This window comes from Ramularia collo-cygni, assembly GCF_900074925.1.
Source record: "Ramularia collo-cygni strain URUG2 genome assembly, contig: RCC_scaffold09, whole genome shotgun sequence".
In the NCBI taxonomy this organism is placed as follows: Eukaryota; Fungi; Ascomycota; class Dothideomycetes; order Mycosphaerellales; family Mycosphaerellaceae; genus Ramularia; species Ramularia collo-cygni.
In genome coordinates, this window is record NW_019716263.1 from 511,099 (window position 1) to 524,892 (window position 13,794).

Here is a 13,794-nt window from a genome sequence, read left to right on the forward strand (position 1 = left end):
AGATATCCAAAAGTGGCGATCGCTCATGGTCAGCACGCGCTACAGCAGACCATGTGCTGCAAGTTGGAGGCAGAGCCGGTATCTTCAACACCAGAAACCTTGATTGTCCGGAGGTTTCGAGCTGCAGATTTCCTTTGAACGTGGCGGCATGAACCACGACCATCATTTGGCGCCATCGCAGTCTGACTTGCCTCTTTGGTAAAGGCGCGGCCAAGACGTGAACTGCTTGGCAAATGTTCATCATCACCTCTTTTAGCAGTTCGTTGTGGATGCCGAGAGAGCCGTTCGCCTGTAAGGAGCAAGAAGCAGCGTCGATCAGGGTCTGTCGTTCTGTCGCACGATTTGCAGCCGCCGAGCTGCACAGCTCTGCCACTTCACCTGCTATACAAAGTTAGCGGACTCCGGTGGCAGGTTTGCCAAGCTCTTTCTACAGATGAGCTTGTTCAGTAGGCTTGTAACGCTTCGCCATGTGGTCGTGCGGTACCTAACCTACCAACACTGCCATCACATGCCACATCTCTGTAAGCGAGCTCTTCCAGCGGTACATGCTTGACACACAACCACGAGCCTGATACATCGATTGGCAGGAGCAGGTCAGGTCGTGGGGTATTCAACCACAGTGATCCACCCTACTGTTAAGGTTTGACAAAGGATCGCCGCGCATCCGAGAGAGATGTAACCACAAGATAAGAAACGACTGATGTGACAGCTTGCAATCTGCTCGAGATGAACGCTGCTCGCCGCAAATCGCCATTACCATCGATATGCAGCAACCTTGGTACGGAAGTACTCACCGCATCTAGCATTGTGTGTTGCCCCAGGAAAAGTGACACTGGGCCTTTGTACTTCCAGGTGTGGCGAGACTGAATGTCTCTTTTTGTCAACTGTTGAGCCAGGCAGATAAATGAAGGCTTATTCCAGTGTCCCGCGTCGGCTGACTTTGCTGTTGAAATACCATATGCGATTGGGTCRACGGACCACGCCTCGAATAGGAAGGTTGGCCACTTTTCCAGCGAAGTCAAGTGAAGTCCGATAGCTATGAATCAGTACCTCCTACCATAGAAGGCTAGTATGGTAATGTTCTACCGCCGTAGCAAGCCGGCGCAGGCCATGCAAGACGCAATCCTCTGCGAGAGCTATGCATGCTAACATGGAAGCTCGCTTTTCGTCTCGTTCCAGCGCAGTTGGTGAGTTTCGATAATCCTCGGCGATGATCCGACGGAGCACGGATATCCATTGCCTAGAATTGCGATGTGTTGCAGATCGCGACGGCGCACTCGTGATTGTCTCGACGATGGAATTCTGGGGCTCTCATGATTGTACTTGTAAGTAATGTTCATGTGAGCCAATTTTCTTGCCCCTCCACGAGGAAGGTGAGACATTAACTTCGATCATCACACTTGCAGGAAACAGAGCTTGAGTTGTGTCATGTCATGTCATCTGGCAACGCGAAAGGATAGAATGTCGTGGTTTTCTGAGCTGTGGTTGCGGGTGCAGCGACAATCCGCAATCAACACACGCCTGAGGCACGCCAGTCCCACCGAGTTCGACTCGCTCTCAAGCTTCATCGGAGAGGATCGCGATGATCAAATGGTCGTCGGCGGTTGCCCACTCCGTGTATTGCGGCAAGCCCTCTTCCCCCCAAGCCTGGAGCACAGTGAAGTGCACGATGTCTGGCAACGCTGCAACCTTGGCCACTACCACGGAGTGAGCGTGAGCTTCATGAGAAAGATACTGAGATATAACAGGGCAGTCCTTCTCCGTCAAAGAACAAGGAGATTCTTTCCAGCTTAGTCCATCATGAAAGGTGCCTTCGGCGACGTGTTACTGCTGTGGCAGGAAAGAATTTGTCTTGCTGTGCTCTGCCAGCACTGGAGAAATAACTTCGTTAACCAGCGAAAAGTTGATGGAAATCACCAGATGCCGCTCATCATGACGGGATGAAGGCTTGATAGGCTTGATAATGTTAGCTGATGTTTTGATGCAAGGGCGGAACGGCCCGTTGTCCGGGTGCAGGTGACCCCTCGATCGTCATCGTGAGGAATTCCAAGTTCACATGCTCAAATATCGAGAAGGCAAACGGAACCAGCACGACGGTATCTACCACAATCATGGCGGATAAATACGTACTCTCCGTCACGGCCGGTCCAACCTACGAAGATCAAAAACAGAWATCCATCAACACCGAAGAGTCAACCCGAATCTCCTCGCCACATCTCACCGCAGACATTCGGATCCGCGTTCAAAACTATCGTGGACTTCCAGCAGGCTCTCCTAAGACATCACCCTACTTTGATCATGAGAAGCACAAAAAAGACCTCTACTCGCTTGCCTTCTCCTTCACGCCAAAAGAAGACTTGAACGGCCACGACGTAGTCTTCGGAAACGAYTTCGATCATCCTATACGTGACAAGCTTCCGCCAGGCTTCAACCAGGCTTTCAAAATCGCAACTTGGTTCATTGATCCGGGTCTCTACGGCGATGTATACGCAGACGAGCCATATCTCTACGGACCCATGTTAAGCTCGATCAACACCCTTAGAATCGGACCCAAGGATGATAAAGCACAAGAGAAGATAGAAGAAGTCCGAGCGAATGAGGAGGTCTTGGTGTACGAAGAGGGTGCTGATGGTGATGGAGAAGAAGTGCGAGAGCAACTGAGCATACCCAGGGACGGTCCTGCGCGACAAAAGTTCTTCCTGACAGAGGCAAATTTGAAGAAGTTTACGTTTGAGAAAGGCAGGGAGTACAGTCAGGACTTCTTCAATCCCTATCTTGATTTCAACGGTATTGGTGACGGGCCATGCAACCTGGGGGAATTCGACTGACATTTCCTAGATTTCGCCCTCAGATTGCCCGGGTTTAGCTACATCCCTGGCATCACCATTCCAATCCTCGGGCATTGGAATGGTGAGCCGCTGCGGTAAGTCCTCCCTCTAAGTTGTTCAACGAGCTCAAGTCGTCGTCTGCACTTTCACACATCATGCCCGATTCACCACTGACGGGCTGACAAAAGTTCTCATTCGCTCAGATACGTGCTCAAGAACCGAGCTACGAACGAGCCATTATTCGTGATTGTCTTCACGCTGCTCCCGAAAGAGGAGGTGGAATCAAAGGAAGGTGACTCAAAGGAGGCTTTGACACAAGAGGGCAACGACGATCTCGATTGAAGGGATGGTTCATCCGGCGCTTTTTACAATGACGCTCGCCGACTCTCCACGAGCTGACATGACACCAGCGTGATTGACTCTCAGCTCGATAGATACCCACAGAACCAATCAGGGAGAAGGGTGTGATACGGTTTAATCGTTTCAAACACGTGGGAGCTTTCCTGAATTGACGTGATTCTTTTCAGGTCATATGATAGCAAGGCAATGTGGGTTGCAATGTGGGTTATCAGACCATCTACATGATGACCTCGTTGGCAACGTCCTTCGAACAGGTCAGCCTCATCGCAACAACAAAAGCCAAGACCAAGACTTACCCGCTTCAGCTCCTTGTACGGCAAGCAAACACAATTCTGCACTCGCACCTCGTCGGCAACAGCACACTCCTTACCCAGAATGGTGATGCTCTGCACCTTGACACCGTTCTTCACCACGCTAGTGCTGTGCTCACGGATTGGAGTGGGTGTGCCCTCCACTCTTGCCCACGCACCGATACGGCTGTTCCATCCGATGATAGAGTACAGAATGCACGCATCGTGACGAATCTCAGCATCCTCCAACACAATCGATTCCTTAATCCTGACGCCGGCGCCGACAACGGCGCGAGGTCCGATGGAAACGTTTGGCCCAAGTTTTGCGGTTGGGTCAATCTGCGCCGATGGGTGGATGTATACGGGTGGGAGAATGTTGGCTGAAGGTTTAGCGAGCTCCTCCGACTGCTGCTGGAATGCCTTGGTAAGGTAAAGTGCGTTGGCGGGGACTGCGGAGCCAGCAGTCTTGATCTGTCGCCAGAAGTCCTTGGTCTCCAGCACGAAGAACTGTCTGCTATCCGCTAGATCAGAAAGGATGTCCTGCTCCAAGCGAATCACCTCATTCTTTTCGCCATCTTCATCATCCTCTCCCGCTGGCGTGTATTGCGAGTCTAGTGCGTCCGAGGATGGGTATGATACCAGCCGCGGCCTGTCTGCACGTCGCTTGATCGCGCTCTTGATGCTGGGGAAGATGGCTTCGGTTGCGAATAGATATACGCCGCAGTTGATCAGGTTGGAGATGTGCGACTCGGGCTTCTCGACGTAATGCAGCACGCGCTTGCTGTGAGAATCGCTGACAATGCAACCAAAGTTCGTCGCCGAGTCATTCGGGACTCTAGTTCCTAAGATGATAGCTTCCGCATCCTTTTCCTCAAACAGACGAAGCATCTGCTCTAGTGGGAAGGAGCAGCAGACGTCGGCGTTGAGTACGAAGAAGCGGTCTGGCCGTCCTTTGAGAATGGCATCGCGGAAATGGTATAGACCACCTGCAGTGCCCAGTGCCTGATACTCGCGCAGGTACTTGACGCTGATGTGAGGGTGGGTACGCGAGCAGTCCTTGATGAAGTCGCGGAAGACGCCCTCGTCGTAGTATCCAACGATAAAGACCTCGCGAATCTCCTGTACACGTGCAATCGCAGCGAAACAGTGCTCAATGATCGGGTGGCCTGCAACTTCGAAGAGGGGCTGTGCCTTGTCAACACGGGAGACTGAATATTTTCACATGTGCTGGTGAAGGTACCTTTGGCAGATCCAGCGAAAGCGGTCTGAAGCGCGTGCCACGCGAAGGGCCACCGACCTGTATGTACCATTCAGCCCTGCATGCTCTTGCAATCTCTTTTGGTGTTGTTGCCATACCAGTATCACCGCCTTTGTCACAGGTGCACCGCCCGACTTTCCTCGCATGGGGATCTGCAACGAGGCCATGGTGGGTTGTGGTAGGTGGAGAGGAAGAGTTACTCGGTCGAATCGATTCGAAAAGGTGTTTCGAACGTCTGATTGTACAGTCAGGCGAGACTGTTGTTGCGTGAGAGTGCCGAAAGTGTGGTCTGTCCTCCTCACTAAAAGTGCTCGTGTTCATTCGGGAGCTTCAGATCCCTGCTTGCAAAACCCCGCTAACATAAAACTAGCGGCAGGGTCCATGTCATCAGTCTCCCGTCCGACTTGGTGCAATTCTTCTCTCCATCAAAATCCACTTCTGCGTTCCACATTATCCAGATTTACCGAGGGCGAGACACCAATGGAAGCAATACTCACAGCTTCATGACATTTTGTCCGAGAAGATGCTTGTTTGATAGCAGACCAGAGACATTACGAAACACCAAGACATCAGAGGTCATGAGAACAGCTCTCAGGATTCAGATCATGGGAGACTGTTCGATACGACCTGAGGGACACATATCAACTGACGCCATGTAGTTCGGCATGGCTGTACAAACACTAAGCAGCGCCGGATCTCCAAACTTTTGCGGTCTCGAGAACGCCAACGCCAAATTCGTTGCCCTAAAGCTTCCTTGTATCCTCAGCGCTCGACCTCCACCATAAATCCCCCGAAGAAGTCTTCCAAACGCCCATACGCATCCTCTGCTAACGGGAGCACGGCACTGATGTACTGATCCGGCCTCACCACAATGATACAACCCTCCGTCTTGCTGATGCCCCTGGTCTTGTATATCTCCCCGAATCCATACCCATAGCTCTCCTCATCCGTAAAGGCCTTCTCATAATCTTGCAATCCAAACTTGCCCTTATGAGGCAACAACAACGATGGCAGATCCGTCACGTCGAAAGTCTTGCGAGATTGCTGAAAAACTGCACGCACGTCGAAGATGGAGTCAACGTCGGCTTCCAATGGAGTGTACTTCGGGATCAGCTTCCTCCCCAAGAACTCACACGTTCTGGCAAGACGGGAATCGGGAGACGTCGGTTCGGATCCATCGCCGAACAGCACAATGCGCCAGCGGCCATCGGCTTTCATGGTGTGGCCAAAATGCACAGGCTTCGCGTCCGCGGCACACAGGACCATGGAAGATTGGAAACGGGTCCCTATCTTGTACCCAGTTGCAAGCTTTTGGTGTGAAGAGTCTGACATGGTGAGTAGCCCAGATGTATACTGTGTCTCGACACCAGCCATGAAACGAGCTTGGCGCTCCCAGAACTCTTGGAAGACGGCTGGATCCACAGAGTCCTCGCTATCGGTCTGATCATCTTTACCTTTTGGTTTCGCAGCGAACATCCTGCTCATGTCGCGGTCGAAGTCGATAAGAATCTTGGCAATGGCCTGCCGCTCTTCCGAGTACGTATGCAGTAGTTTTGGCTTTGCATGACCATGAAGCACAGCCGCCAACTTCCACCCCAGGTTGTAGGCATCGTTCATCGAAACGTTCATCCCTTGGCCAGCCTTGGCGCTGTGAGTGTGACAGGCGTCGCCTGCTATGAACACTCTAGGGTCCCTTTCCTCTCGTTGGTCCTTTGGGACATCATCGAAGTGGTCTGTGAGTCGCTGGCCGACGGTATAAATGGACCAGTAGGCGACCTCCCGAACATCGAAGATATATGGTTTGAATATCAGCTGGGCTCTTTTGATGAGGGTCTCCTTGGTAATATCCTTGGTTGTTACTCGTTCATCCTGCTTGAGCTTATCCATCTCGATGTAGAATCTGCACAGGTACCCCCCTTCTCTTGGTATGATGAGAACACTTCCTTCGGTCGCGGAGTGAATGGCGGTTTTGAGCCTCAGATCGGGGAAGTCGGTCACTATAAGAGCATCCAGCACACCCCAGACTTGATTTTGCGAGTCTCCTTTCAGTTGCAAACCAAGACTCTTGCGGACGGAACTTCTTGCACCATCACATCCTACCACGTATCTTGCTCGAACGTGCTCAAGTTGACCTTGATTCTTCGCGTCTGTCCGTTCCAAGACAACTTCGATGGGCTCAACACCTTTCGAAAGCTTCAGATCTGCGACTTTCCTAGAGTATGATGGCTCAAGTCTAGTTGGGGATTTCTTCATGGCCTCGAGCCAAAGATCATGCAGTCGCGCCTGGTTGAGAATCACATGCGGAAATTCACTTAACCCTTCCTCTGTGTCTCGAATCCTCCCACTTCGTCGCAAGCCAAGACCATCTTCAGTAGGAGACCAGAAAGTTGTCTGACCGAACATCAGCATTGCGTTCATGGATGATGATGATCACAAGAGCCCTTGACTGGCACTCCGTTGAGTGATTTACCTCGTTCACCCAATACGCCTCCTTCAAAACCTTCTCGCTGAACCCGAATGCTTCGAACACCTCAATCGTGCGGCATTGCAAGCCATCAGCTTGGCCTTGCTCCAACCGGCCATGTTTAGACTCGACGATGCGCGTGGTAATGCCTGGAAATTGTGCGAGTTGAGCTCCCAGCAACTGTCCAGCCGGGCCAGCTCCCACAATCAGAACATCTACTTCTGATGGCAAGCTGCTCTGGAAGTCAGTTTCCTCGCCCTCGAATAGCGATTCTAGTGGATCCCCGGATCCTTTGACTCCGTTCAGATGGAATTGCATGTTGAGAGAAGATGAATGAGAAAGAAGTAGCAAAGGAATGTGATTCAGAAAGCTACATCATGTCAGTCCGATCGACGAGTACTACCTAGGTATAGACCGAAAGGCGGAGTGTTGACTATTATGCACAAGAAACTTTCAAATTCAAATGCAAAGCCCGAAGAGCGAGGCCGCTGCATAAGAAAGATGTGAAGATGGAAATAATGATGTTGATATTATTCAGGTAGCTTCATGTCGGCAGATGAACGTGCGTACATACCTAGGTGGAGTGGAGGGACCCACCGTGATAGATCTATCGAAGCCACCCCACCTCCTCCCGCCATCTCGTCCGCTCGGCAGGTTCGCTACTCTCTGCCTATCAATCACCTGGTCGCGATGCTGACCTTGAGTGGTTCCCCTCGGCCGATATCGGCATGGGGGAGCTACTCGCAGCTCATCAACGACCCTCCGATCGGGAAGGTCAAGTGCACAGAGAGGAGACATCAAGGATTAGATCCTACACTCCTTCCTCATGCGGAGAGTACCTCCGGGTAAGCCTCTGTCTGCATAAAGAGACTGCTATCAGGCAAAGTTCTCGATACTGCCAGCATTCTCAATATCTCAGTATTTACCACGGACAACATGGACTGGAAAAAGGCCGGCAAAGACAAGGCAGCTTCAATTCTGAACGCGATCCCACAAGAATGGCKCATCACGGACATTCCATCGATTGAGGATCAGCGAGATATCAGTGGACCAGCGTTCTGGAAGCAACATTTGAATGAGCAAGAACTACAGATCACCCAATCAGATGCCGACGACATTGTCAAGAAGACGACGACTGGAGCCTGGACCGCCGTAGATGTTGTCAAAGCTTTCTGCCATCGTGCGTCTGTCACCCACCAGATAGTCTCTTGTCTGCACGAAGTCTTCTTCGATGCCGCTATTGCTGATGCGGAGGCATTGGATAAGTACTTTACCGAGCACAAGAAGCCCATCGGTCCTCTCCATGGCCTTCCAGTTTCACTCAAAGACCAATTCCATGTGAAAGGGGTGGAAACTAGTATGGTGAGATCTCCCGAATTGACGAACCTTGTCTTGGTAACAGCTAACCAGTCGTAGGGATATGTCGGCTGGCTGGGCACATTTCAGGGAAAGAAAGGAACTGGAAAAGAGAAGAAGTTCGAGTCGCTTATGGTCACGGAATTACGAAGTCTTGGAGCAGTCCTTTACGTCAAGACGAGCGTTCCCCATACTCTTATGTGCGGAGAAACGATCAACAGTAAGCCGCTCTAGGCGTTGACTTTCATCTGGTAGACTGTTGGACTGACGCCGATTAGACATCATCGGGTATACTCAGAACTCCAAGAACCGCAATCTGTCGTCAGGCGGTAGTTCAGGAGGCGAGGGGGCTTTGATTGGCGCCAGGGGAAGCGTCGTTGGTTTTGGAACAGGTCAGTATCACCTTGACCGAAATCTCGCACAGCTCGCTAATGTGCATATGATCAAGACATTGGAGGTTCTATTCGTATCCCCGCGGCATTCAATGGTCTGTACGGCATTCGTCCTTCTGTGAGTGGAATCCCTAGCGCAGTCGCAACTAATTTCTTGCTGACTTGGCGAACCAGACAGGGAGGTTGCCATACGAAGGAATGGCCAACAGTATGGATGGTCAAGGAAGCATCTTGAGCGTCGTTGGTCCCCTTGCCACCTCGTCGGGGGCCTTGAAGCTAGTGTTCCAATCTCTCCTATCGACGAACCCTTGGCTTCACGATCCACTCGTACACGAGATTCCTTGGAGGAAAGAGGCAGAAGTTCTGCCAGAAAAGCTCTCATTTGCAGTCATGCGCCACGACGGCACATGCTCAGTCCATCCGCCCGTCGCTCGCGCCATCGACCTCACCGTTAAGACGTTGGAAAGGCTAGGTCACCAAGTGATCGAATGGAAACCGACCCCGGAGCACTCCCACCTGAACGACATTTGCGGAAAGTGCTGGGCCTTTGACGGTGGGGCGGACTGTCGCAAGGACTTTGAGCTTTCCGGGGAGGAGCCTGCGAAGGACATCATGCTGGACTCTACGACGCAGGCCAGCGCAAGTGAAATCATGGCTGTGAACATCAGTAAAAGGGAGGCACAGAAAACCTACATGGAATACTGGAATTCGACCGCTTCGCTCACAAACACAGGCAGACCTGTTGATGCGGTGATCTCACCATTGGCTCCATACACGGCCGCTACGCCACATGGATACACTTACTACGGATACAGTACCTGGGTAAATGTGCTGGACTATACTAGCGTCACTGTTCCGATCACACATGTAGACAAGAAAGTGGACGCACCACTGGAAAACTTCAAGCCGCTGAACGAGACGGATCAGAAGACGCAAGACACCTACGATCCGGAGATTTATCACGGAGCTCCTGTTGCCRTCCAGCTCGTGGGCCGACGACTGCAAGAGGAGAAGATGCTGACATTGGCAAAGTATGTTGGAGATGCCGTGCAAAGTTGAAGATTCTGTCGGTCTTGACAAGCTGGACTGTGGAAATGGTCATCATACGTGACATAGCACGTTTGTTCTGGAGTAGGATTATGTTAGAGGTCTTTGTCGTTACATATGGGGAGAATTACCTGCCTTTTCGAACTACTCAAAAGTGGCCCATCTGTCCATTTCTGTATTGCGATGGACTGACGACGTTGTAGCCCTAAATTTCACATCCCAAGCAAAGTTTCGCTGCTGCTAAGCTAAATGTGCAAGCAGCCTCTTTCGCAAATCCCAAAGCTTGTATGACCACTTATTTCAACCCTGCCCAACCCCAAGCATAAAGTGGAGAGTTTCCCAGACATAACCATGAAGTAGGCCGACTATTGACCCCGTGGCGGCGGCGGCGGACCCATATTAGGAGGCATATTTCCCGACATACCTCCTCCAAATGCTCCTTCAAAACTTTGACCCGGCCCATTCGCGAAGCTCCCCAACCCCAATCCCTCTGCCCAATCCCACTCAAGTGTCATAGGCATCTGCCAAAGATCTTGCGGAACGAATGGCTGTTGAAATTGACCTGTGGGATCCGGCACTAGACCGCCCGGGCCCGCTTGGAACTGCATGTTGAAACCGTTCGGGCTTTGTGCAAAGCCACCTGCAGCTGTGGGCGAAAAGCCGTCGGGCATCCCTGCAAATCTCGCGTCTCCCGTATTGGTATTGAAATCCATTCCGTTGCCTCCCATGGGGTATGGCACAGGGTTGAAGAAACCCGTGGAATTGTCGGGCGCCTGAGATGGCATGTATGGCGGCGATTGCTGGTTGTGACCATTTTGCTGATGCATGCCATTGCGGTACTCCTGGTTATTTGCTGGAGGACTTCCTGGCCAGCTCTTCGGGCTGCTTCCCGTTTGACTTCCCGCGATACTCGCCCTTAGGCTAGGGGTCTGCACGGGTCGACGATAAGCTGCCTGAGTCTCAACCTGCATTTGCTCCAACGTCTTGCCCTCTTCCAAGCCCATCGCGATGTCTCCACTGACCCTTTGCTTAAAGGCCTTTTCCCGCTCGCGCTCAGCTTGCTTTCTCTTACCACGTCCGCGGATTTCCTTTTCAGCCTTGTCAAGAGCCACCCGGGCGATACGTTCGAACTCTGCACAGACGAAAAGCATACGGGTGACATTTCCACTGGCTTCTGTCATGTCGCGCTCTAGCATGGTCAGGAAGGAGACGACACTGCTCATCAATTTCAGGTCTGACCGAGCCCTTGCGTCCTGGGGATTTTGCAGAATATTGGCGAACAGAGTTACAAGAGCAGAAACGGGATAGTACAATATCATCCTGGACAGTGTCAGTTTCAGAAACTCCAAGAAGGCTGAATGTGAATGCGCTTTAGACTTACCACACACAAGCGTAGTCACCCTGTGGAATGTACCGAATCAAGGCGATACTTGTTCGCGCCGCATTCACACATAGCGCAGCACTCATGAATACTCGCGGATTCAGCGGTCTCGCATTCAGACCTTGAATGGCGAATTCACTCAGCCGGCTAGTCCAGTAGCCATGATGGACACTCATCCTATGTATGGTAGTCAGACAGTTGTAGTAAGCGAAATGCAAAACTACAACATGTAATATCAACGGAGTGTGGGCAGCCTTGATTTCATGCTCGGGCCTGAAATCGATGGGTATGCTGTCTTTCCACTCCTCTAGTTCAGAGTCAAGCTCTCCGATCGTGTTCAAGAGCTCGCCATCGCTCTGACGGCTTGAATTTACCGAGTACAACCGCTTGTACACTCGCGACTGTATTTGTGCAAATCGGCACATAAGCCGGAAAAGATTCATCGTAGATCTGCCTTCAAACTCCTCTGCCAGGGGTACACTACCAACGTGATCCGGCGGATTCTCCGATGGCAGCTCCACATTCATGTCGTCGTCGTCCTGTGCGGGCGGCCGACCGGAGCGAAGACATATGTCCTTGTCTAACAGGTATGCGATCCAAAAAACTCTTTTCCGCTGCTCATTCTCGWCTTCATTCAGATTGAAGCCAGAACCTCGCTTGTGCAATCCAATAGAATGTGCGAGCCGTATCGCAGCAGATACAAGGAAGAAACTGGGCTGAGGATTGGGTGTGCCCTGAAGGAACATAGCCATACCAAGCAAAGCTTGCACGGAAAGCAGATCATTAGCACGCATGGTAAGCTCAGTCATAACAGCCATGGCGTTCTTCAARTACGCCCATGCGATTTCGTCCTCTTCCTGGCCTACGACATTGCTCATAACTCTGAGTCTGTGTCCAATAGCCAATGCGACGTTCAGACTAGCCCACCATCCCGAGCCTTGGTACGGCTCTAGGGAGTAGTGTTTATCGACTAGGTGCATGAAGGTGGGTTCATGGAAGAGCGGAAACATGCAGTTGAAGTTCTCAAAGTAGTCCTTCAGCAGCGCGTAGCATTCCTGGCGGCCCGGTAGTGGCCGGAAAACTTTGCGGTGGAATATATCGTCGAAGACTTCTGGCTTCCAGTGATTCCATCCTTGCTTGTCTTCATCCGATGCGCTGGCAACCATCTTCTGGAAACTTGTGTCGCCGGTCTTTGAGTTGACCCATTGGATACCCGTGGGACTGAATATGCTAAAGCCGGAGGAGGAGCCAATGTATCGGGTCTCGCCAACGTTGTTGGTGATGAGACTACACATCTGATCGGCGAGTAATTCGACCTCCGGCGCGCCCTCGCCGGCTACATTACCCCTGGCCGGCGTCTTCGCTGGCTCGGGAGAAGTACTATCAGCTGCATTGATAGGGGCGTGTGGAGGGCTTCTTTCAGGATCCTGCACGTGCTGGCTGGGCATGGCGCTATCCTTGCCGACGTTTGTCTGTACCTGAATCGGTGGTGCAGGTGATCGTTGTGAGTGCGGGCTGCTTGCCGAGCTTTGAGCATTGGCTCGCTCTGCTAAACGCTTCTCCAATGTGCCCAGATCAGTGCGACCTCCGTCATCCTCTGCAAGTAAGCCCGAAAGACGCAAGAGACTCTCCATCCGACCCAAGCGATTCTCCAGCCCCTCAATGTACTTTGCTCCCTTGGGCGGCGCACGTTTCTTCTCCACATGCGTGAAGATGCACACGGTCTTGTAGTTTTCGCAGTGGCTACATTTGGGCAGTTTCCCGTCGCATTTGATCTTCTTTTTGCGGCACATGTCGCATGCTCGAGCTATCCGTCTGCGTTTGGCATCGCGACTGTCTCCACCTTCGCCTTCATTATCCCCGTGGTCTCCGTGTTCTCCATTACCTCCATCGCCCCCGTCGCCGTCGCCGTCGTCGTATTGGTAGTCCGCCTCGCCGCCTTGGGCCCACTGTCCGCCATTTCCCGCGTCCGGAAGTCCATATGTGCCGTATATCTGCTGCTGCGCTGGCGGTGGTGGATTCATCGCCATCCTCGTCCCCAAGGCAGCCGCGGATTGGGCCGYTGCGATTTGTCAATTGCCCGGGCGACACAGCGCTCACCACCTCCTCTGTCCTTCTTTTGACCGTCCGTCCGGGGGTGCTAGGTATGTCGGTCTCTCACACATTCACACCAAGAAGTGCATCCCAACACCCTGTTGCTCTATGTCGCCGCGAGGAAGCATGCTTGAACAACGCGACCACAGGTACCGTTGACAACGACAGCAGTTCGAATGCGTCATGCAGATGGGAGTCCTTCGAACCCTTGCACATCTGCTAACCTGATGGCCTTGCGTTGCTGATGATGAATGGCCCGCTTTCTAAGCACCCTGCATTAAACTTTAGCCCGTCAAAGCTTCGCGGCCTGATCGGGATCGCTCC

At 52.1% G+C, this 13,794-nt stretch overlaps 5 protein-coding genes; 2 read left to right on the top strand and 3 right to left on the bottom strand.

Annotated features, from left to right (window-relative positions):
• Nucleotides 1-2,111: 2,111 nt before the first annotated feature.
• Nucleotides 2,112-3,170, top strand: RCC_06280 (uncharacterized protein; the record flags this gene model as incomplete). XM_023771541.1 has 3 exons in its annotated part: nucleotides 2,112-2,787; nucleotides 2,839-2,923; nucleotides 3,032-3,170. The coding sequence occupies 3 exons, from the start codon at nucleotides 2,112-2,114 to the stop codon at nucleotides 3,168-3,170; spliced, it is 900 nt and encodes a 299-aa protein (XP_023627309.1).
• A 235-nt stretch (nucleotides 3,171-3,405) lies between these two features.
• RCC_06281 (probable mannose-1-phosphate guanyltransferase) lies at nucleotides 3,406-4,903 on the bottom strand (the record flags this gene model as incomplete). XM_023771542.1 has 4 exons in its annotated part: nucleotides 3,406-3,432; nucleotides 3,485-4,663; nucleotides 4,719-4,775; nucleotides 4,835-4,903. The coding sequence occupies 4 exons, from the start codon at nucleotides 4,901-4,903 to the stop codon at nucleotides 3,406-3,408; spliced, it is 1,332 nt and encodes a 443-aa protein (XP_023627310.1).
• Nucleotides 4,904-5,498: 595 nt separating this feature from the next.
• Nucleotides 5,499-7,518, bottom strand: RCC_06282 (related to phenol hydroxylase; the record flags this gene model as incomplete). XM_023771543.1 has 2 exons in its annotated part: nucleotides 5,499-7,127; nucleotides 7,207-7,518. 2 exons carry the CDS (start codon nucleotides 7,516-7,518, stop codon nucleotides 5,499-5,501), a joined length of 1,941 nt encoding a protein of 646 aa, XP_023627311.1.
• Nucleotides 7,519-8,136: 618 nt separating this feature from the next.
• On the top strand, nucleotides 8,137-10,007 carry RCC_06283 (probable general amidase GmdA; the record flags this gene model as incomplete). XM_023771544.1 has 5 exons in its annotated part: nucleotides 8,137-8,562; nucleotides 8,617-8,776; nucleotides 8,835-8,948; nucleotides 9,005-9,066; nucleotides 9,123-10,007. The coding sequence occupies 5 exons, from the start codon at nucleotides 8,137-8,139 to the stop codon at nucleotides 10,005-10,007; spliced, it is 1,647 nt and encodes a 548-aa protein (XP_023627312.1).
• A 353-nt stretch (nucleotides 10,008-10,360) lies between these two features.
• On the bottom strand, nucleotides 10,361-13,406 carry RCC_06284 (related to transcriptional activator Mut3p; the record flags this gene model as incomplete). XM_023771545.1 has 2 exons in its annotated part: nucleotides 10,361-11,315; nucleotides 11,377-13,406. The coding sequence occupies 2 exons, from the start codon at nucleotides 13,404-13,406 to the stop codon at nucleotides 10,361-10,363; spliced, it is 2,985 nt and encodes a 994-aa protein (XP_023627313.1).
• Between the last annotated feature and the right edge of the window lie 388 nt (nucleotides 13,407-13,794).